Source organism: Arachis stenosperma, chromosome 2 (assembly GCF_014773155.1).
Source record: "Arachis stenosperma cultivar V10309 chromosome 2, arast.V10309.gnm1.PFL2, whole genome shotgun sequence".
Lineage (NCBI taxonomy): Eukaryota > Viridiplantae > Streptophyta > Magnoliopsida > Fabales > Fabaceae > Arachis > Arachis stenosperma.
The window spans coordinates 121,333,753-121,357,077 of record NC_080378.1 but is presented as its reverse complement, the minus strand read 5'-3'; the positions used below and the strand labels follow the sequence as shown (position 1 = coordinate 121,357,077).

The window sequence follows — 23,325 nt, the reverse complement described above, 5'->3', positions numbered from 1 at the left end:
AAATTCAATGCTATTATCTTCTCATATCATACTTAAATAATTTATATTTGTTGAGATTTATAATATGTCTAATTTCGTAATCAAACAATTTTCAGTTGAATTAATAATAATTCCATACGCCACAGCTTCGGTATGTCAAAATGTCAATGATTCGTTGGTAGCTTATATTATGCTTATTGGATTATGCATCTTGTGCAGAGATGTTCCTATTTTGGAGGGTCAACGAGATGGTACTAACAACTTAGGAAACAATTAACCCCCGACCAAAAGAAAAGGACAGAAAACAATAACCCATGATAAAAACCAATTTGCATTTGATCTTGCCACTTGATCTCGTTTGAGATTATGAATTTGTCTTCATGCCGACTGAAATCCTTTTAGCTTATTTTCCTTTATATTAATTTCGATACATACAAATGTAAAAATATCGAATAAAATTCTACATTTAAATTATAAATCTAACTAAATTCAATCAAGTAGTTTAAATTCATACGCCTACATTTTATTATCATCGCTTCTTTTTCTTTATCTTCTTCTTTAAATTTGCACACGCAGATTCTTTTTTTTCTCTTCTTCTAGCTTATTTTTTCTTATATTAATTTCAATAGATAAGAATGTAAAAATATTGAATAAAGCTCTACATCTTGCGGTCGCTTCTTCTTCTTTCTTAATGTTGCGTCGTCTTCTTCTTTTTTTTTTTTTTGTTATCATCATCACTGACAACACTAATATTTTACTAACATTTTTATTAGTTCTGATTTTTTCTGGTGCCATCATTAAATAATTTTGATTCATTTTTTAGTTTATTTAAGATTTATTTGGGTCCAAAAATAAATTTGATGTGTTTTTGTTGATGATTAAATCTTTTTGACTACTTGTTCAAATTGAACTAATTTTGGTTTATTTGTAAATTAATTGAGATTCGCTTGATACTGTTGATAAGTATTGACCAAATTTTTTATTCCTTAAGTAATTTCGGTTCCTTTTTTAGTTTAATTGAGGTTCATTTGAATCAAAAAATGAATTCGATGTGTTTTTATTGATGATTGAGTCTTTTTGACTACTTGTTCAAATTTGAACTAATTTCGGTTCATTTGTGTGTTAATTGAGGTTCACTTTATGCTGTGGATAAGTATTGACCAAATTTTGTAGCAACAAAGAATAAAATTATTCATTATCACTTTAGTCAGTTGCATTAGATTCCGTTTCATTCCAATCAATTTGTCTTGAAAATCATTCCAATTTTTGGGACAAATTGTTCATCGATAATACACTTGGACAACAAATAAATCGAAATATTATTATAACAATACCATTGTATAATAAAAAATGAACAAAAAATTATGCATCCTATAAACTCAGAAACTCCTATCATTTCAGTGCATTTCTGAATTAATTATGTCGCAAATGATTATGTAATTTCGGTGTATTTGGTTTCGTTGTCTTGCACAATTCAAAATTCTTCTTCCTCCTCCTCATCATCTTTTGCTTCATTTTCTTCTCCTTTTTCATCTAATTTTTTTCATCTTCTTCTTCTTATTTCATTTTTTCAAAATTCTTCTTAATTTACTCTCTTGAAAGAAATAAAACCAACAAAAATAAAAGAAAATATCAAACAAAAAAGGGAATAAATTACTATAATAACATAAAAAAGAGGAGGAGAAGAAAAAACAAAAACAAAATACAGCAATAACATCACCAATAGAAGAAGGATGATGAGGCGCACGAAAAATAAACACAAATTGAAGCGAAATTTGATTAGTGAAACGTGTGTATACACACTAGCTATGTATAATAAAAAAGAGTTTTTATTGGATTTAAGCCAATTTAATTAAACTTAACTGCTAAAAATACTTAAATATATAACTGCTCTCAAAAACATTTTATATTAATCATGTAATTAACATATTCTACTGAGTTAAATATATATCATTTTTAAGCTAAAGTATTTAGTTATCACTATTCCTAGAATTTATCACTAAGATGCTACTTTTTTAAAACATGTTATTATCAATGTGTGATCATTTTAATATGGTAAGATTATGTATACAGTATTACGTTAATACTGAAGACACACTAAATAGAGCTACGGTAATTCAATAATGACAAAATGGTAACATATTGATAATATGTTTTAAAAGATTTTTTTTGGCCATATTTTAAAATATTCAAAAAATATTCTGGGTTAACAGTGGATGAACAAGAGAAGAATAATTTGGGCTAACAGACTAGGCCCAGTATATTAAACCCATATTAGTCCAATCGTTTCAACTACCAAGTTCTTCAATCATGAGTCATGGCAAAAAATAAAAAAATGGGTATTTGTATACACGTATGTTAATTCCTTGAGAAGATGAAGATAAGTTTAAATAGTTTACTTTAACATGCTTAATCAAAGTAGTTGAGATGATTATGCGCTATGGTAATGAGGTGAATGATGCTATTCTAAAGCGAATTTATTAAATTATCATGAGAATAAAGCTAAGGTTTGGTTGAAAGCATGATGCCTAAGATGCAGAGTCCAAAGTGTCGCATATTATATTACAAATGCATCAAAAGAATCGATAAAGATAATGATGGGATTTTTATTGAATAAAGCCATAATGTTAAAGAAGCTTAAATAGGAGACATGTTGTATGCTTGAGCTAGTATTATACATACATATGGATTCTTCCAAGGCCTTCTTCTCCCACTCTTCCTTCAAAGCATCCATAGCCAAGACACTCTTCTTCCGTGCACTCTTCCTTGCCTCTGCTATCTCCTTGCTTTCCTTGCTCCGATTCCTTCCTACTCTCCACTTCCTCTCAGCCTCACTCGCTCCTGAAACACACCTTCAGTGTCTCAACCAAAACACTTCTGGCTCTTACTTGTTCCAGAGCAGGGTCTACAACTCCTTCTGGGACTCCTTCAACTGCATCAACCATGCCAACTTCACTACCTCTGCTGTCAATCACCTATTGCGTAACCACTTCTTGAACCGTAAAGCTACCTCCCTCTGCGTTGGACAACCCTCACCAATGCCTGCTGTCTCTGCAATGCGACAACTTGGCTTCACTAGTGTCACCGCTGTCTCCCTAAGGCACAACACACTCGTGTCTCAGCTTCACTATCAGGACTCTTCCTTTGACTTCGTCTTCACCAAGGATGTGGACAAGGTTTCTGTGCCTGCATTGCTGCTGCTTGAGGTGGAGCGGGTCCTCAAGCCTGGGGGAATTGGCGCACTGCTTGTACGTCCCAATCATGCTCCTTCTTCCTCAGTTTCATCCATGTTGAGATCTTCAAGTGTTGTGGATGTCACTCTTGTCAACGGCATTACCCTTGTGGTTTTCAAGAAAAGAAGCTCTTCTGCATTTGTCTTCAATCACCACCTTCAAGGAGACTGTCCAAGTTTGAACTCCACCAAGCCTCTTATAGAGCTCATGGAGCCTCTTGCTGATGAGGAAACATCTCAAGAGCATGAGAAAAGAATCTCATACTTGCCTAAGTTTGTGAACATGTCTAATAGGAAGAGATTGGTGTACATTGACATTGGAGTTGGTGGGGTGCCTAACAATGTTACTAATTGGTTCTTTCCATCTTACCCCATTGATTTTAGAGATTTCAATGTATACTTTGTTCACTACAATACTTCCATCTTGTTGTCTCATGTGAAAAGGCCTGGCATAACCTTTGTTTATCATCCGGGGTTGTCCTCGTCCTCCAAGGGTGAAGAGTTTGACTTCCATGCATGGTTCAAAGAGACAGTGCAGCAGGCTGATTTTGTGGTGTTGAAGATGAATGCAGGGAATGTTGAAATGAAGTTTCTAAGGGATATGTTTGAAAGTAGAGCCATATGCTTTGTTAATGAATTGTTTCTCAGCTGCTCAGAAAACACGGAAGAAAAAGGTTGCATGGATATTTACAAGGGACTCAGAGATAGTGGTGTCTATGTTCATCAATGGTGGGAAGCAGATGAGTTGCATCAAGGGTCTAACAAGGTGGTTGATGTTCGGTAATTATTGAGTTTTCAGATTCTTGTGTTCATGGTTTATTTGATTAGAGAAAGAACTATTTAGTGTTGTTGCTGTTGTGTACTACTTTATCTAATGTTATGACTTATGCATATCCACGTTAATTTATAAATGGTTTGTGTAACTTACTTGGGTTTTGATACAAATTAATGAAGGTTACTAATCTATTGAAATGCTTATAAATGTTAGGTATTGATGATACTTGTGTAATTTGTGACGAATCAATTTTGACAATAAAATATCGCTATTTACTTTACTCTTCCACTTTGGATATTGTGGTCATTATGGAGCATGATGAAGCTATTTAGTATTTACCGACAAGGATGTGATGTAGTCATAAAAGTAGAGAAAACTTAGATTCGAAACAAAGGCTAACTACATTCGAAAAGGGATTAGTCTCCTGAGAAGCAAAAAATAAATGAAATTATAGATACATACATATAACAAAATGATGTCATCCAAAGAAATGAGAAAAGCATTCAATTATATTTTAGAAGGGAAGCCAAAATCAAATAAGCATGGTGGAGGCATTAGCTTACAAACTCAGGTGCAATGCCAGCCGCTTGACCATGTCACAGAATATGTCATAAATAGATTCCTTTTTTAGAATTTTTTTACCCCCTTTTTGGGGTGATTATTGGGAAAAACCCAGAAAGTAAGGCAAACTATCAAGTATATATATATAACACAATTTGGAGTTTGGACTGTACAGGAAGCTTGAGTCAACTATCACTGTCTTCTTCATCTTCTTCACTCCTGAGGTTCGGCTTCTGCCCCAACCTTGATCTCCAGAAGCCTCTCAACTGGCTGTCTGCAGATTGGACACCTATTTGTCTGGAACCTCAAAACCTTCGCACATCCACTACACATGCACTACAACAAGGGAAGATTGACCACAGTTGAAATACTGAGGAAAGACAAAACAACTCTGGGAGAGTATGTTTGCTTAGGGGTGGAAATTTTCATGATGAGCTCCATGAGTATGCAAAACATCAATGAAATATATATATCACTTTGTAACTTGATACCCATGATATGATATCAAGGACTTTACACATGGAGCTCATCCATGGAAATTGCGTCCCGTTTTCCCCCAAACCGAGCATACACGTAGAGTTGATGAAATTTGCCAACAACATCATATATCACTTCATAGTAGCTTGATGCTCATGGAATGATATCCATGACTACCACTGGCATCATTCTAGTAATGAAATGATCAAGAGAAAAATTAATCCAAAAAGGGGAGACAGTGAATACCATGTGACGGCAAGGAAGGACAGTCGTATCCCTGGGCTCTGACAGACAAATAACACATTCTTTTCCTGGGTCATTTCCATCCACTTCACTCTCCACTGAATTTCCAATGCCATATATCTCCTGCAGCTCATACCTCAATCCATTCACCCACAAGATCTGCTTGACAACCTTCACCTGGAATTCGCCTTTCTCCTTCTCAAACACTGCTTTTGTTATCTGCGAGTTTGTAATACCTGTTACTGGAGTTTCATTAGGTCCGTCATTTGGAGTTTCATTAGATCCTTCATTTCGAGTTTCATTTGATCCATGCTTTGGAGTCTCATTTGATCCGTCATGATCGCCCAACATTGCATCTGCCTTAACTACTAGAGGATAGATATCCATCTCTCCCACTTTCAATAACTCGGACTCCTCAAATTGCAAAAAATCAATACCAGTTCCAGCTGGCTGCCTAAACTTCTGGCCAAGACCTTGCTGGAAATGTACAGTCACAGGTGGAAGAGAATCTTCCTTCATTGGAGTAAGGATGCAGCCTTCACCTTCTTTTGCAAAGAAAAGTATAGTAATGCTGTTTTATACAGACAAAAGGAAACACAAACTAATAAATAACGATAGCAGAAAATATTCAGATCTATAATCTTGAAAGATTGAAGTTGGTTATATGATTGAAGGCATAGGTAAGTGACCTTTCAATCACATTACATAATATACAGTAAATATTCTTAACAAATGTTGATATTATAAGTGAAAGGGTCAAGCACTGAACAGGAATAACTGAGAAGGATGCAAAAAACAATTATAGGATGAGAACAGCATTCTTGAAAACCTAAAGGAAATTCTCAAACAGATGAAAACTTTATTATATTGCCTAATGCCTAGTCTGGGACCAGATTAAAAAATATATCCAAAAAAAAAAAGAAAACAAAGTAAGAGCACACAGGGTAGAATTTATAAGCAATGTTGATTATCAAATGAAGATAATCTTCATGTTTGCAATCTTTAGCAGCAACTCACGTTTTTCCCCAATTGCAAAGGATATTGAACCCTAGCAAGTAGCAACATAAATATTTTAGTAGTTTTAGAAAATATAATTAAAAAATAAGCTATAACCAAACTATTAAGCTGTCTACAATCATCAACTTATCGCGCATTCGTGTAGATGCAGACTCATATATATGATCATATCAATATTTACATTTGAAGAATGCTGTTTCAACACACCGTTATAGCTTAGATAGAGCAAAATGTTGTGTCGACAATAGCAACCCACATTACTCCACATTGGTAAATGGATGTTCTCAATTCTCATTACAATTCGCAAATCAAGTTAACCATCATTCTAATTCAAAAGGGTTGAGCTGATAAGATTAACATCTATCAATTGAAGATAAATAAATTAGTCCATTCAAGCCATTTACCATATTAACACTAACAAGCAAGGTGAGTTGATAAAATCCAGTATAAGCTCAACAATCATGATCTTGCACTATCTTACAACATCAATGATCATTGTAAACATCATATCATATCACAAACATCACCACGAACAACAACCACCAAACCTTGTCCAACTTAATCAATTAAGCTTCATAAAAATCAAGCAATGCCATAATATCCATTCATAGAACATGACTACATACCAACCATTGACATCTATATTTTTCCCCTAAAACAAACATACCTCCCAGAAACGGTGGCGTCAAATGTGAATGAAACAAGGAACTTCCCAGGGTTCTCTTCATCAGCTTCAATCCTCAAAGTTTCCTTCTTGATGTTCACATCATTTTTTATAGTAACCGCCTTCTGGTGCTCCACATACGGCGTCGGAGGCATAGGCGCTGCCGGCGGAGGATACCGCCCCCACATCGGCTCCACCGCCGCGGGCCGGTGGTGGTGGTCATAGGGTGCCGGCAAAGGCACCGGCGGCGGATAATAACCGGGATAGTTATGATATGGAGTCGCAGCAGCAGGGTACACGAACCGATTGGCTGTGATTTCCGGCTGTGGCGTCACCGGCGGCGGAGGAGGAGGTGGAGGATGGATCCTCCGTCCACTTCCGCCACCGCCACCACCGTGTCTTCTGCGGTTGCTGGCACTACTACTTCCTATGTTACCCATATGATCACTCTCAAAAACCCTTTCCCCGTTTTTCTTCTGATAGAGCTACCAATTGAAACTTCGGAGCTGAATGGGAAGAAAAATGAGGTTGGATTGGAAGAATTGAGGGTTAAACTTATTGGGTATTTGATTTTGATGTGGAGCTTCAAAGGGTGTTTGCTGTTACTGAAAAAATATATGACATAATTTAAGAGAAAGAACAAAAAAAAAAAACAGAGTAAAGCTTGTTTTTTTGAACCCTTTCCCCTGTTTTTTTTTTTTCTTAAGTACAGTTAAAAAACTGAACTTTGAGCTGAATGAAGAGTAAATTGGGGGTTGAACAAGAGGGTTAAGGGTTAAGGAAATTGGGTCATTGAATTAGTTGTGGTAATTGAAAGGGTGTTGTTGATCCATGTGAAAATGTAAGGGATGTTGTGAGAGAGAGGTGGAAAAGAAAAGAACAGGGGATGGGAAATGATGGTGAGTGGGTATTTTGCATAGAAATGGAAGAACAGAAAGAAAGAAAGAAATTAGAGATTCGTTGTGGTGGGTGTAATTGGGGTTGCGTAAAGCTCCACTCAGCCAGCTTGAGAAACACCATTGATGGAGCAAATGGATGGGATGAAAAATAAAGTGACCCACTTTTCCTCTTTTTCTTCTTTCCCCTACTTTGGTTTTTGTCATTTTCCAATTTTCCTAATATAATACTCTTATTTAATACCATAAATAATTAAGCATGATGTGGCTGAGAGGGTTTCGAGATTTTATACAGATTTGAGAGTTAATTATTTACCTCAACAAGTGCATTTTGGCATTTTCTACACGTCATTCCTCTGTAGCCTATTCCAATTGCGGCCTTAATTTGATCATCATTTTAGTTAACATCTCCAACTTTTTTTTTTTTTTATCAAAATTATACTTTCAAATTTTTATTCAATTTGAAATGAGTTGTTCTTTCTTTACATATTCCTATCTATTAATTTTTCAGTGCAATAATTATTTTGAATGGCTAAAATACAGCTCAAACTGACTTGACTGACCCCAACTAATAACTTAATTTAGCTGGTATTCCCACTCCATTATAGTGTTTTCCTTCTTGTAATGTTTACAAATCTGTCTGCTTACTTATTTTGAGCTTCCTTTTTATCAAGCTAAGTTCATAAATCATAATAAGCTCGCAATCTTAGTAAATTATGAATTGAAGGTTGTTACTAATATGCAGCAACATACATTTGGCATGCTACTATATATAGTTTAACAATTGACCTATTATATTGAACTATTTGATTTTGTTCCTCCCTTTATTTTAAGGTGATTCATTATAGCATAAGATGTGACACTTTGGCGACTTGATTACAATTCACAAAGTAGAAAACAATTATGACAATGAAAATCAGTTTCAACGGCTCGGCAATGACCCCAAATAGAGGGATCTGTAGCAGTTTCTAAAGGGGAGAATAAGTGGGTGGGGGTTTAGGGTGGTGCCATACACGTGTATTTCACCACTACTGCTAGTCTGCTACTATTACAATATACATATAAAGACAAGCTAGTATGCTAATTGTTGAATAGTTAAGCAGCAAATCATTACATATCCTCCTCTTTTAAGATTGCTTGTTCCTATAATCCTATGATTTCGCTCAAAATATGGCCTTAAATCTTCTAAATATCATTATTAATCCAATAAAGATTCCTCTTATCATAGGCTCATAGTTGGCTGGTTTTGTTTTTCCACTCTCATTATTTCTAAATGACCAAAATTGCACTGACCTACTACTGTTTTCCAACTATCCACTTATATGCATGGCAAAATACCGACACAAAAATGCCACAAAATATTTATTATTAAAAAAAATAACAAATTAATCCTTGACTTTTTTGTCAGCAAACATTTAAGTCTTTGAAGATTTAAAAATATATTTAAGTCTTGGATCTTTTCAAAATCTGAATATATCGATCCTTAAGTTAAATTTGTCCAATTTTAAAAATTCTTTTACGTGTGTATTCGTATCAACCATGTCAATACAATAAGAGTCATGTTTAATTTTTTGTTGAGTCTGACAGACCCAAATAAATATGAGAGACTTATATGTCTAAATTTTAAAAAGTTCAATGACTTAAATATATTTTTAAATTTTTAAAGATTTTAATATTTATAAATTAAAAGGTTAAAAATTTATTTGTCATTTTCCCTTATTATTATTGTTGTTAGATTGCGGAGTGTTGGTAGGTTTCAATTAAGTGGAGTCTACAATTTTTTTAAAAAAATAATAATAAAGAAAGAAAATGGCTTTAAGCCACGAGGAGGAAAGAGAGAGAAAGCACGAGGCTTCTTTCAATTTTTGAAAGAAAGCAAAACGAGGAGGGTTTTGCAACCCCAAAGAGGAGAAGAGAAAAATGGGAAAAATAGCAGTTATAATGTGCTCTGATTACAATGTGTTTTGATTAAACTGGTAAATTTGTTTTATTTTTTTATGAAATTTTAGTATGTTATTCTTAGTGTAGAGATAATATTAGGATATAATTTATTAATTGTTTTTTTTATTTGATTTGAGATACTCATTTTATAAAAATTTATGTTGATTCTATCAATTTTGATGATATATTTTGTTGATTGTTGAGATGTCCTAATATCACTAGGAAGATTGTTTATGTACCCATCTTTTTGATAGCGAAATATTTTACGGGACTAGGTCCCGTGGATTTTTTGTCCCTCTTTTAGGGATTTTTACACGTTAAAATTCTTGTGTCTAATTATTTAATTTCTGTCATTATATTGGTTGTTTGTAGTATCTTTGTTGATTCATTGTTGCTGTTGTTAAGTACTATTTCGGTTTTTTCTTCTTTCTTCCTTAAATATATTTCACTTTTAATTTTATTTTGCTGTCTGATTTTGTCGAACCTCTTCTTTTATTTGGATTTTTCAACACCATTTTTTGTTGCTTTCCATTTGATTTAAATTCGTGGCTTTTTTGTTACTTAAAATTTATTGTTGCTATTATTGATTATTGATGAGGTAATTCTGAATTGAATAGATGTCTTTATTTTTTATCATGTTGAGTGTTATATTCTTAAAATTTATTTTAATCAGATGGTTCTAAATGATAGATTAAGTATGTATGTATGTATGTGTCAATGGATTGATTAAATGGTTGCTGGATTGATAGATCTAATTGCAGTCTTGCTCTTCTTATTGTTACATAGAAGGTTAACTGATATGATTCAAGATGTATCTTTTTCGTTGGCCAAAGTACCAACTAAGATTTAAGAATAGAGAGATAAATATTTATTTACTTAATATTCTTGCTGAGTTGTGTAGTTAACATGACTTATATCTTTTTAAACTTTGAGTTGATTCATTGATTTGGATACATGTATCATGGTATGAATTGTTCTCTTTATTATTAGAATGTATAACTTAGGCTATCTTTTAATGAAATTTTTTTTTATTTTCAGTTGTGTTGACTATTGAACTTTTAAACTTCTTTAATTGTTGTATTTGAATTCCTTTTGTCCTTAAATTTTATTAAACCAATACTTTATTAGCTATTGTGTATTTGTATTTGTTGATTGCAATGTTATAATTTTGTGAAATAGTACGGTAATATTTTTTTTTTGAATTGATTAAAATTTGCACTGCCTATGTTTAACATTTAAGCTCTCACTTTCTCAGCCCTAGGCAATTGAATCGAATCAACCACTGCCTATGTTGCATCTAATAAGAGTTTTTGGAGTACCCTCATCTTTGGTCCTTTATAATTTATTTATTATTTTATTCTAAAACGGTTTTTTATGGTGTGCAACTTCATTTGTTGATTCTAGTCCAGAACAGATTCTACATTTTATCAAACACAATCAGTCCTACATTCAAGCTTGCAAACCAAAGTTCAATCCAGAATAGAATATGCCATTTGCATCTTTCAACAACAGCCCTAACCTTGGCCTCTTAGATCAAAATAGCTAGCCCCATAGAAGATGGAAAAACTATCAGCCCCAACCTTGGCCTCTTAGATCCAAATAGCTAGCCCCATAGAAGATGGAAAAACTAGCTGGAATTTTGTTTTTGATGATGGAACTTTGATGAGGTAATAGTCATTATGTATTTTTTTTTTTTTTGAATAAGGTATTATTTGAGTTTGATTGTGTATACATGTAATTGTGTGATGATGTGTTGGGTATGCATGTGTAGCAGGTATGTGTTTTGGTGACCCTTTTGTTTCTTATTGAATAATACAAAAATGCATGTCTGCTATTAGTGTTTGGTTTGTGGCTGATATGTTGTTATTTTCATTTTCCTAAAGAAATGGCAGCACGAGATCAAGCGCCGGGCCCAAATCAATATAATTGTAAGTTTTTTTAATATTAATGCATTACTATTATTAGACTTTTGTTCTTTGGTACAATGAACACTTAATTTGAATTTTAGTATGGTGTAATATAGGTTCAATTGTGCAGTGATTTTTTAAGGTTGTTTGAAGAACTTAAATAAATGGTTTGTGTATGTTAAGAGTGTGTCAAGGTAGAGATAGAGTAGACTAAAGAATCAAGTCTATCAATGAAATAGACACAGAATACAAAGGGTGAGGGCACTTTAGCCTAATTCCACTAGGATTTAACTTAAGTTCCCTGGAGGATCCACTATCCTTAAGTGTGTATTTCTTTCTCTGATAAACTGATAAAGCTTAATCACTGAGATAACATTGTATTATTGCACAATCAGGGAGGGGAATATCCCCAATTCCCAAGAATTACAATGAAAGAAACTATCCAGAGAATAGCTCTCTGTTGTAACTAATCAAAACAGAAAATTCATCTTAACAAACTTTCCTTCCTAACATCTATTTATTCAAATGTTGCTGGCTGTGAAATTAGGTGCTGATTGATGATTTTGGGGCTCATACTTTGTTTTGCTGATTGTTGTCTGTGATTAAGTGAATATTGAATTTGAACTTGTGTGAGATATATGATTCTTGGGCTAATTTGTGTCCTTGTGAGTTTAAGATTGGGGATTTTTCTGTTTTGATGTTGTCTTAAGGTTAGAGGATTTGATCAATTGCTCGTTTAATCTTAAGTGTTACTCTTTTAATTTCCTGCTATTCCCAATTTAAGAAACCGAGAAAAAGTATATTTTTACCAAACCAATTTGCATCAACGGGTGAAGCAGCGGTGACTATCCTAAAGTCATTGTAGTCATGCCATTGATTAATGCTTTAATAAATATATATTATTTTTTGGTCTTGAAGATGTCCTTATGTTGACGGGTGGTAAACCAGTCTTCATTAAGGATAAAAAAAAATTATACGATGACGCGCAATGCATAGAGTTGGTTGGTGTCCCATTGGCGGATCACCCTAAACAAAAAAATGTTATTGATCTAAACCGGCTATCAGAATTTGCAAGTGCTCCGGTTGACAATGACCCACATTTATTGCTTCAGCGATTGTTGGCGATTGGATCTATGATAATGCAAGATGCATCAGCGAACATAATCTCATCCAAATTCCTACAATTGGTTGAGAATGTAGATGATATTAAGGGCTATGCCTGGGTTAACCTGCACACGAGTCTTCTCAAAATAAAGAGAGACCGTAGTGGATCCACCAACGTTCTTGCAGGTATATAAATATTATTCAAACATCGATAATTTATTCTATCTTAAGATTTTCCCTCAGTTCTAATTTTCTTGCAGGCATTTATTTTCTCCCATCTACCTTCCGTTATGCATGTATGCTATAAAGATATTCATCCTGGAGGCTTCTCATGTTTTGAGAGACTTGCTCATTAAACTGCATGATGCATTTCGTATGGTGACTGATGATCATGTAAGAAGCTTATTTATTTTATTTTATATGTTATCTTTTTTAACTTTTTAAAAATTAATTGACCTTTTAATATTAGGTTGTGTGGAACCATCAGGGGTGTTTGCCCAACAAAGGACAGTTGGTAGATCCATTACCGCTGTCATTTGTGGCAATTATGCGCTATCCTATCGTCCACATGTAGCGTATCAGCAATTCCTCGATGGAGAGCCACACTTTCAGCCAGAGTGGCTCGATGCCTTCAGATTGATCCGCGGCCGAAGAAGATAATGGAGGATGCTATGCATCAAAGTTTGATTGCCTCATGGGACTCAAGAAGCACTCGTTTGATAACTGAGGCACTTTCCATTTAAACTTTCTAATAATCATATCTTACTATGTAAAATCTGAAATTTTGGGTACTTATTAGTATCCTAGCTACATGCAGCAGCCTTGACTAATTAGCTTAATCATAGACTTTACTTAGAAAATTATTATTACCTAATTCCGCTCCTTACATAGCCATTGCTATCTAGAAGCAACACAGCATGAATTTATTTGTCTGTTTTGTTCTGTTTTATTTTTTCATTTTTCATTTAATTTAAATGACAGCTGCAATATATAGAGTATGTTATTGTTAGTATTATGCAAGTCAAAGGTTTGTCACACGTCATATATCAAATATCATAAATGAAAGTTTGGGGGTTGTACAATAATAGTTGAGCAAATGAGAAGTAAGTCAAGTAACCTGAATATGATTATACTTAATAAAACATAATTTACATTAGGAGAAAGGTTAGGATTAATATATTTTATTAATCTCAGTCAATACTTTGAAATAATATTTTATTTTTATATTATTAAAATTTAAAATTTAGTACAAAAATATTTTTATTAGTCAAATATTAATTAAAAATAATAAATTTTTGAGAAAATATCATTCTTCTCCCGTGTGAGATACTAAAATGAATTTTTTCTCTCTTTTATTTATAAAATGTATATTCTCCTTCTTTATAACTTTTAAAAAATTTTTTCTTTAATCCCTATTAAATTTTGTGTTAATTAATATTAATTTTATCTATTTTTTAAGAAAAAATAAATTATTTTTTATAAAAATATCCTTTAGCAAAAATCTTATTTTACATTTTACTTACTAAAATTCTCTTTAATAAAATATTTTTTTATTGAATAAATTGTATTTTTATCAAATTTTTTTCTAAGATATCTTTCAATAATTTTTTTTAATTATTAAATTATAATTTTACCAAAATTTTTGTTAACAATTCTTTTATATTTTACTATTAATTTTTCGATATCAATATATATTATTTAACATTAAATAAAAAATCTTTGTTAACAAAAATTTTGGTAAAATTATAATTTAATAATTAAAAAATTATTGAAAGATATCTTAGAAAAAATAATTTAATTATAATTTTTTTAAAATATTTTGATAAAAATATAATTTAATTAATAAAAAAAATTTATTAAAAAGTATTTTGTTAAGCAAAATTTAATAAAAAAAGATAAAATTTGTACTAAAAAATATTTTTGTAAAAAATAATTTATTTTTTCTTAAAAATAAATAAAGTTAACATTAGCTAACACAAAAAAATTTAAAATGGATTAAAATGAGATTTTTTAAAAATTATAAGAGAAAAAAATATATATTTTATAAATAGAGGGGAGAGAAATGTCATTTTAACATTTTGTAGGGAAGGAGAGTGGTATTTTCTCTAAATTTTATTGGTGATGTAATAGTTACTATTACGTTAATATATCTTTTTATAATATTAATAGGTTTTTGTGATGTAAGGAACAAATCAAGTTGATCTGACTGTAGAATATTGGACAAAAATTGGGTTTACTCAAATTAAGATATCCTCGGATAGACTCAGTTAAGGATAATGGCCGATTAAAACATATTCAATAGTAGTTAAGCCTGAAAGAAAAATATGTTGAATATCTTCCTAAAAATGTGCACATTCTTCATGTGGAAAAGGACGTAATTGGTACATTCACCTATTCGATAATGCAGCTTAGCTTGAACTTATATATATATATATATATAGAATCTGATGAACTCTTTCACACTAAACCACTCTGAATAATTTTTATCTAATTAAATCGTCTATCATGCTTAATGGCTGCTAGTGATAATTTAGAGAGGACACGGATGCCGGGCCGTTGACTTTACAACCTAAATAATTGATGATTGACATACACATCCAGCTTTGATGAATTGCCAAAATAAAAATATATATAGCGTTTAGCGTAGGCACATGAAGAAGACAACATTTTGTTATTTCTAGTTAGGGAAGCTTAATGTCTTGGTTATTTTTTTTAAAGAAAATGTTTAATAACATAAAAAATTAGTTAAAAAAATCAAAATTTATCTTATTTATTAATTAATAAATACTAAATAAAATAAATTTTGATTTTTTTCTCTCTTTAATATTATTTTTTTTAAATAAAAGTATTTTAATTGATAATTGATGTCCTATATCCTTAAAGGTCAACATAAATTTATAACTTTTGTAGTATATAGTAAAAACTCACTTGATTTCATATGTGAAGTTTGTTAATAATTAAAAATTATTGGATACTAATTTAGTTAAATAAGACAAATTATTTAATAATTTTTAATTATTAATTTTATATAAATACAATTGTATACAAATTTTCATACTAATATATATGGTGAATATTCTAATAAAAATTTTATAATTATTTTTATATAAAGAATTTTTTTATTATTGAATGGTGAATTGTAAAATTTAATTTTAGCATATTATAAAATTATTATCTTTATCTAAAAGTATTGTTATTCCCTTCAACTCTTTTTTTTTCATAAATTATGTTTTTAAAATACAGCTAAATAAATATCTTTAAAAAAGATATTTTTAATATATTTATTAGATTAGGTACCATATATATATATATATATATATATATATATATATATATATATATATATATATATATATATATATAATCTAATAAAAGTTCACTTCTATATGTATACAATGATACATAAAAACTCATATACAATTATTTTTATATATATAAAAATTAATAGTTAAGTATTATTAATTAGATAACAATTTATTTAAATATATTAAATTATTTACTATTTTTCAATAACCATTTTCACATAAATACACCAGTAAAAACTTAATTTGATTACACTATAAAACTTACATATATTTGTGGGTGTTTTTTAAATGAACTTTTAAAAAATCTCCATAATATATTTTATCTATCACATTTTAATAAACTTTCACAAAATAACTAACAATAAAATTTCACTGTTATATCTACACATATTTTATCATTATCATTATTTTTTCTACCACTATTAATATTAATACCATCAACATTATTATTATCTTATTTTATTTTTTATACGATATTCTTTTTCTTTTTTAAAAGGTCTATATATTGTAATTATTTTTTTTTCTTACAATATCACTTCCGACAATAATACTCCTCCAGTTAACCACCATCTTTTGAAAGAATGTTTTAAAAATAAATTGATTCATAGTTTGTGGTATTTAAAATTCTCCAATTGCATATAAAATTTCCATAAAATTAATTTTAATTATTATTTGATAAATTTTTAAACAGAAAATTTGCATTATCTTATAATATAACATATTAAGGGACCAAAGTATTATCTTTTTACTCTTAATATATTAATGCTAAAAGAATTAAAAGAAAGAATGTATTAGGATGGAATTAAACTTTTAAAGAAGTTCCTCAAAGTGTAATATAATAGAAAAAATTTAGCAAGAAATTGAAAAGATTATTGTTAGAGAACCAATATAATTTATTATATTTTATCATTAATTAATTATTAATTTTAAAAGTGTGAGTTAAAAAGTATGTTATTGAATTTTAAAACAAAAAAAAACTTAGATTAATAGTGAAAAGTGATAATAAAAAAAAATAAATTATGTTGATGGTTGAATGTTTTTTGAAAATAAGTGTGTATATAAATTAAATAAAACATTGTGTAATCCTATTACTACTAGATCTTTTTATATTGAGAAAAAATCCTTTATAAAAAATATCTTTTTTAATTCTTAAATTTTATTTTTATGAGACTAAATAATTTCTTGTTAATTTTTTTTATTAACAAAATAAATTTATATAATATTTTAAATTATTGATTTATTTATTACAAATTAATTAAAATTAAAAATATTTTTTTAGAAATTTTGTTATTTTTTAGTGAATAATTATTAGTTTTTTAATTATTTTTTTTAAGAATGGAAATGGATATTTTTTTGTAAGAGCTCTTAGTCTTAAAAAAAAATATGAAGGCATGGGTATTCACCCTTTTATATTTAGTTTAACACGTCAGAAACTTCCAAATTAAAAGGAAATGGTCACAAGTGTCCAATTGCATGAATAAAGAAAGAAATGGATGAGTGAAGAATGTGTCAGAGGATTTATGCCTAATTTATTTGGCCGTCTCTTCGTTCACTTAAACACCATCCTTCCATCCCATTTAATTCCTTCTTCGTCTCCACACCCAACAGTTCATTCAGACATGAAGAACCCTTTTTCTCTTTTTGCTTGTTTCTCAGCGTCTTCCAATCAACAAAACAACAACAACGGTATCTATGTATCATAATAATGCGACTTTATATATATATATTTTTTATGATCATCTTTAATATATGTCAAGTTACTTACAGTAGCTAGAGAGTGCATGCAGAGGGTGAGAATGATGTTATTGATGAGGAGGATGATGGAGCCTTTCGTGTCTTCACTTATAACCAACTGAAAACAGCCACTCGCAATTTTCAAACCTCAGACAAGGTTGGAGAAGGAGGCTTTGGTACTGTGTACAAGGTTACATTATATTCTTCAACTAATAATAACTCTGAATGAACAAGAACATTTTAATTAAGCAAAGAGTTGTTTTGACTTTTGACTTTTGAAGGGAAGGCTTGCTGATGGGAGTCTGGTGGCCGTGAAGGTAGTTTCGATTGAGGTGGAATCGATGCGAGGAGAGAGTGAATTCGTGGCGGAATTGGCTTCCCTTGCAAATATCAGGCACCAAAATCTTGTTAGACTGAGAGGGTGTTGCGTGGAAGGAGCTCATAGATATTTGGTGTATGAGTACATGGACAACAATAGTCTTTACCAAACCTGTTTGCGTTCGGAGGAAGGGAGGATGAGATTCAAGTGGGAAGCAAGGAAGGAAGTTTCCAAAGGTGTGGCTCACGGCCTTACCTATCTCCATCAACACCTTAGGCCTCACGTTGTCCATAGAGACATCAAAGCCAGTAACATACTCCTTGATACTAATTTTATGCCTAAGATTTCTGACTTTGGCTTAGCTAAACTTTTAAGAGACGAAACGTCTTATATTAGTACTAAAGTAGCAGGGACATTGTAAGTCACTAGTAACACTAACCATCAACAAAACTTTTTCATATCTAACATCTTTTTAACTTCATTCCTTTTCTTCTTATGCATGCAGGGGTTATCTTGCACCAGAATATGCTAGTTCTGGACGATTCACAAGAAAATCAGATGTTTATAGTTTTGGAGTTTTGCTTTTACAAATTGTTAGTGGTCTACCAGTTGTGGATGCCTATCAAGATACTGATCGTTTCATCGTACAAAAGGTATACAAAGATAAATTAAAAAAAAAATATCTCTATTTTACATCATTTAATAATTAAAATTTAGGAGAATATTTAAGAATATTATATGATGTCAAATGGGATTAACTTGTTTCACTAGCTGGTCAAAGTGAAAAAGGTGTATATAATTTGTAGGCATGGAAAGCATATGAAGAGAACAACCTAATAAGAATGGTGGATCCTATGCTTAATATGAACTTTTCGGCGGAAGAGGTGATTAGATTCTTGAAGGTGGGTTTGCTTTGCGTGCAAGAAACAGCAAAGCTGAGGCCAATAATGTTAGAGGTTGTGGAGATGTTGACCAACAACAATGCTGACATGAATGACATTCGCATTTCCAAACCTGGCTTTGTTGCTGATCTTAGGAACATTAGAATCAAGAAACAAGAAGGAGCAATGCACTCATCAAAGGAATCATCAAGTTACAGTGGAGCAACCTTTGCTGCAAGTCCAAGCTCCATTTTGACTACTATGATGAATGTTGGTCGTTAGTTTGGTCACCCCTAACATTCTTTGATCGAGTCTTCTTTGTTCTTCTTTTTTTTTCTGCGAGTGTTCATTCTCTTTTTAGTCATGTATAGTAAGATTGTTTTACAGGAAATGAGAATTTTTCTTTTTCTTTGTATCCAAAATAATAAGACTATTCCAATATACACTTTTGTGTCTTTTGGTTTCATCGTGTAATATAAGTAGTCCATTGGTTTCTTCCAAGTTCTTTGTTCAATTGCTTCCGATTGGTGGACCAAAACAATGTGGCAGTTTGAGCATAGACTTGCTGGCCTTTTTATTTTCCCCCTCTCTCCAATTTGCAATAAAATAACTTTGTATAGTGTGATGATTTTCTAATTAGTAGGATCACATGGATGGCTTTCACATCACACAATTCTACGATGCATTTGATTAAACTTTTTTTTTTAAATAGAGAACGGATAGATTTTTACTTGGTATAGGAAATCCATGAGACCATGACCTGAGTTAGGATATTAGCTTTGACTATTAAATATTCCATATTCATAGTTTGGTATTATTCAGTTGGTTTCTGAGAGACTACAATACAATTGCCAAGTCTGACCAATCTGGGCATGTGTTCAATGTTTAAGTTAAACCAAGTTTCTGTTCACATGACAAAGTCATTTTAGTCAAGGTCAATACTCAATAGGGTCTATTCATAGTAGGCTGTTTTCTAATTCCAATTTCAACATTTTTATTGATAGATGATCTTTTTCTTTTTTAGTTGTTCTTAAAAAAAATCATTTTATTTGATTTGTGGACAAAGACAAATGAAGTTTTGGTAATGCTCTGCCCAATAGCTAGAAATCAAGAATAAGAAAATCATAGTTTAACAGCGCTGTTACAAAGTACATAACAAAACTAATGGTAGTGCTAGAAGCATAAGAGTAGTGAGAATATCTAAATATGAATAGCTAAATAACCAGAGACTAATGCTTTCATGATAGAACAAAATTGCACATTTATTGAATCACTAAAAGGCTGACCAAAGGAAAAGTTTCACTGATATACATATATGACAGTGTCTTTAGGCTCCTATTACAGGAAAATTTTCCATATCATGATATACATGTAAAACAATTTGGTATGGTGCAATAATGCCATGTTGTTCACTTTGTGAAGATTATGATAAATGAATAAGGGGCAAGCAAAATCTACAGCAAGCTGAAGGCAAGTTTAATTTACAATTGCAGAATTGATATGAGAAATGTTTTTTCTGAAATGAAAAGGACGAGCATGGAGAGCAAGATTGATTACTTTCTATAAAATTAATCCGTCCTTGACGATTTGCTCCAACCAAGATGCTATATCCGGCAGAGATGGACGGTCTGCCGGATTGTGTCTGACAGAAAGCTCAGCTATATCGGCAAGCCTAAGCAAAGGCTCAACGTTTCTGGGCAGAGGCGTGCAGCGATCGAGTATAGCAGCCGCCTTGCCCTGTTTGATCAATGGCACTGCCCACTCTACTATGTCCGGAGGATTGAAATCTGGGTCACAAGCTTTCCTGCCACTTAGAATCTCAAGCAACACAATCCCAAAATTATAAACATCAGTTTCCAAGTCCCCACGAAGGTCCTTGTCAGTGGAAGTGATGAGTCCAAAATCCGAAATGCGAGCTCCCCAGTCTGAATCCAAGAGAATGTTTGAGGTGTTGAGATCCCTGTGGGGGATGGGAGGTGAAAGCTCCCTGTGAAGGTACTCGAGGCCCTTGGCAGCCTGCATAGCAATCTTCAACCTGAGGGTCCAATTAAGAGGAGAAAGGCCACCATGGAGATGATCATAAAGTGTTCCATGAGGCATATACTCGTAAACAAGCAACCTTTCCCCCATCTCCGCGCAATAACCAACCAGGTTAACGATATTACAATGTCTAATCTTACACAAGATTTCAAGCTCCATCTCAAAATCGCGGTTGTTGGTGTGTATAATTGTGGCTGCATTAGCCCTCTTCACAGCAACCACTCTGCCGTCTGCCAAAGCAGCCTTGTAAACAAACCCATAACTCCCCCTTCCAAGCTCATTGAACTCTTTGAATCCATTTGTAGCATCTTTCAACTCCGAAAGCCGGAAAACCTGAGGCACCCCTGGACACGAAGCAATTGAAGGAGTCGAGTTAAGGCCATTCAAATCGCCATCATCCTCCTGCTCCATCTTCCCCATACAAGACTTGTTGGATTGCTTCTTTGTCCCCTTCCTCCTCCGCCCCCGCGCCACCAAGCCACAAACCAAAATCAGCAGGACTCCCAAGGCAGAAGATCCAATTATGAGCAGCCAGCGAAGCAAATGGTGCAAGTGCAACCCTGAAGTTGGGTGGATCCCACAAACACCCCAGCAAGAGCTATTCTGGCAAAGAGAACAAGGAGTGCACACCCTGTCATTGCTCAAACCACAAGGACTAGACAAGAACAAACCCCGAGAGCAATTAGAGCCACAAGGTGAACATATCCTCAAATCCTGCCTCACACACAAGCTGCTCAAATCAGGCTCATTAAGAACACTCACATTGAAAGCAAACTCCCCAACACCACAAGACTCCTTTTGACAAAGCCCAGGGCTTGAAAGCTCCAAGGGAGAGTCAAAATTGGGTTTTGATGCGTTCACCACCCAACAATCAAGCAAAAGATCATCTTCTCTGATCCCACAAGTTGTGTAATCCGAAGAAGCAATGGCCAAAAAGCCATAACCTTTTGGAACCACAGACGAATCTGAGGCACCCCAACACTCCACAACATGACTGTCTTTTCTGATCCCACAGAAATGCTTCGAACCTGCAGACAGAGAAACCACCTGAACCCGTCCCGCTGATTCAGGATCCCAATATGAACTCGCCTCGCCCCAGCATTTCAACTCGCCAGAAGAGTTTGAAACTCCGCAAATCGCGTTTCTTCCTGAAGCCAAAACAGAGAAGCTATCGGAAACGTTGGAAACTTGGAGACTCTTCGAATTTGGACCCCAGCAGACGAGGCCTCCGTCTCTAACGCTCCCGCAAGCGAAATCCTCGCCGGAAACCACGTCGTTCAGCTCCAGGTTGCTAACGGATTGGTCGTAGAACGCAAGGCTCTGCTTGGCGTAGAACGTGTTGTTCCGCGTCTGAGCGACTTCCCAGCAATCCACGCTGCCGGAAGCTCGATCGGCGAAGTAGGATCCTCTGACGGCGCAGACGTGGGACTTTCCGGCGGCAATGCGGGAGTACGCGGTGTTCCGGTACGCTGGCGGCACCAGAACGGGATCACCTGCAGGTTTTCCGGCGCCCCAGCAAAAAGCCTGTGAGGTATTCGCTAAAATGCCGCAGAAAAAACCTTCGCCCCCGGAAAGCCCTGACATGGCAGGAACGCTGGTGAAATAAGGTAGTGAAGAAGAAGACGATGATGATGAATTGGATTGTGATGGAGCTTGTGAAGTTACGTTGTTTCCGAAGCATAGAATGTTTTGATTGCCGCTAGCGTCGATGGCGCAGAAGAGCTCGTCTTTTCCGAAGGATGCAGAGATTGGTCCCATGGTTCCAAAGGCAGTTGCAGAAATGAAGAATAAGAACAAAAAATGGAGAAAGATTGAAACTTGGAGCATGGTTGAGATGGGGTTTGATTCATGGAAGACACGAACACAAAAAGAGTGTTGTTTCTTCTGTCTCTGATTGTAAAGTGATGATGGTGGTAGTGACAAATGAAGATGAAGCAACGTGGGTTTCAGTTTAATTATTTTTTTCAATTTGCTATTTTTACCGCGAGAGAGAGAGAGAGTGTGTCCCTATATGGACCGTTACAAGCTGAATGTACCGAACTGGTTTAGTTACTGTCAACTTCCCTTTCTTGCTAATAATTGTGTCTTATTAGCTTTGGTTCCTGTTTTTGTCCACGCTTCAGATTCTGTCTCCCAACTATTATTGTTAGCGCACATAGATCCTCTTTCGAAACAGTAAAAATTGTAAAGTACATGCACGTAACATGATTCCCCATCTTCATGATTTGATGCTCATTAAGGAAAAAGTAA

At 33.2% G+C, this 23,325-nt stretch overlaps 4 protein-coding genes and 1 long non-coding RNA gene across 5 annotated transcripts; 3 read left to right on the top strand and 2 right to left on the bottom strand.

Moving 5' to 3' along the window:
- The first annotated feature begins 2,663 nt into the window (after positions 1-2,663).
- Positions 2,664-4,209, top strand: LOC130963657 (uncharacterized). Its single transcript, XM_057889760.1, has one exon. The coding sequence runs from the start codon at positions 2,664-2,666 to the stop codon at positions 3,993-3,995; it is 1,332 nt and encodes a 443-aa protein (XP_057745743.1). The 3' UTR covers positions 3,996-4,209.
- A 216-nt stretch (positions 4,210-4,425) lies between these two features.
- On the bottom strand, positions 4,426-7,976 carry LOC130961090 (probable E3 ubiquitin-protein ligase LOG2). The gene is made up of 3 exons (XM_057886763.1): positions 6,952-7,976; positions 5,271-5,838; positions 4,426-4,883 (listed from the first exon to the last, which is right to left on the bottom strand). Exons 1-3 carry the CDS (start codon positions 7,386-7,388, stop codon positions 4,761-4,763), a joined length of 1,128 nt encoding a protein of 375 aa, XP_057742746.1. The 5' UTR covers positions 7,389-7,976; the 3' UTR covers positions 4,426-4,760.
- A 4,834-nt stretch (positions 7,977-12,810) lies between these two features.
- On the top strand, positions 12,811-13,706 carry LOC130957863 (uncharacterized). The gene is made up of 3 exons (XR_009077289.1): positions 12,811-12,982; positions 13,057-13,189; positions 13,266-13,706. It is a non-coding gene; the product is annotated as an uncharacterized LOC130957863 (long non-coding RNA).
- Positions 13,707-17,553: 3,847 nt separating this feature from the next.
- Positions 17,554-19,594, top strand: LOC130960345 (putative serine/threonine-protein kinase). Its single transcript, XM_057885730.1, has 5 exons — positions 17,554-17,787; positions 17,889-18,025; positions 18,117-18,571; positions 18,660-18,807; positions 18,961-19,594. The coding sequence occupies exons 1-5, from the start codon at positions 17,595-17,597 to the stop codon at positions 19,315-19,317; spliced, it is 1,290 nt and encodes a 429-aa protein (XP_057741713.1). The 5' UTR covers positions 17,554-17,594; the 3' UTR covers positions 19,318-19,594.
- Positions 19,595-20,296: 702 nt separating this feature from the next.
- Positions 20,297-23,116, bottom strand: LOC130960435 (serine/threonine-protein kinase-like protein CCR1). The gene has a single exon (XM_057885831.1). It carries the CDS (start codon positions 22,900-22,902, stop codon positions 20,596-20,598), a length of 2,307 nt encoding a protein of 768 aa, XP_057741814.1. The 5' UTR covers positions 22,903-23,116; the 3' UTR covers positions 20,297-20,595.
- Between the last annotated feature and the right edge of the window lie 209 nt (positions 23,117-23,325).

Coding starts and splice junctions, on each gene's coding strand:
- LOC130963657 (XM_057889760.1), top strand. CDS start 2,664: ATGGATTCTTCCAAGGCCTTCTTCTCCCACTCTTCCTTCAAAGCATCC.
- LOC130961090 (XM_057886763.1), bottom strand. CDS start 7,388: ATGGGTAACATAGGAAGTAGTAGTGCCAGCAACCGCAGAAGACACGGT. Junction 5,839..6,951: donor GACGCCACCGTTTCTGGGAG/GTATGTTTGTTT, acceptor TGTATAAAACAG/CATTACTATACTTTTCTTTG. Junction 4,884..5,270: donor TCCTTCCTTGCCGTCACATG/GTATTCACTGTC, acceptor CCCTTGTTGTAG/TGCATGTGTAGTGGATGTGC.
- LOC130960345 (XM_057885730.1), top strand. CDS start 17,595: ATGAGTGAAGAATGTGTCAGAGGATTTATGCCTAATTTATTTGGCCGT. Junction 17,788..17,888: donor TCAACAAAACAACAACAACG/GTATCTATGTAT, acceptor GAGTGCATGCAG/AGGGTGAGAATGATGTTATT. Junction 18,026..18,116: donor GCTTTGGTACTGTGTACAAG/GTTACATTATAT, acceptor TGACTTTTGAAG/GGAAGGCTTGCTGATGGGAG.
- LOC130960435 (XM_057885831.1), bottom strand. CDS start 22,902: ATGCTCCAAGTTTCAATCTTTCTCCATTTTTTGTTCTTATTCTTCATT.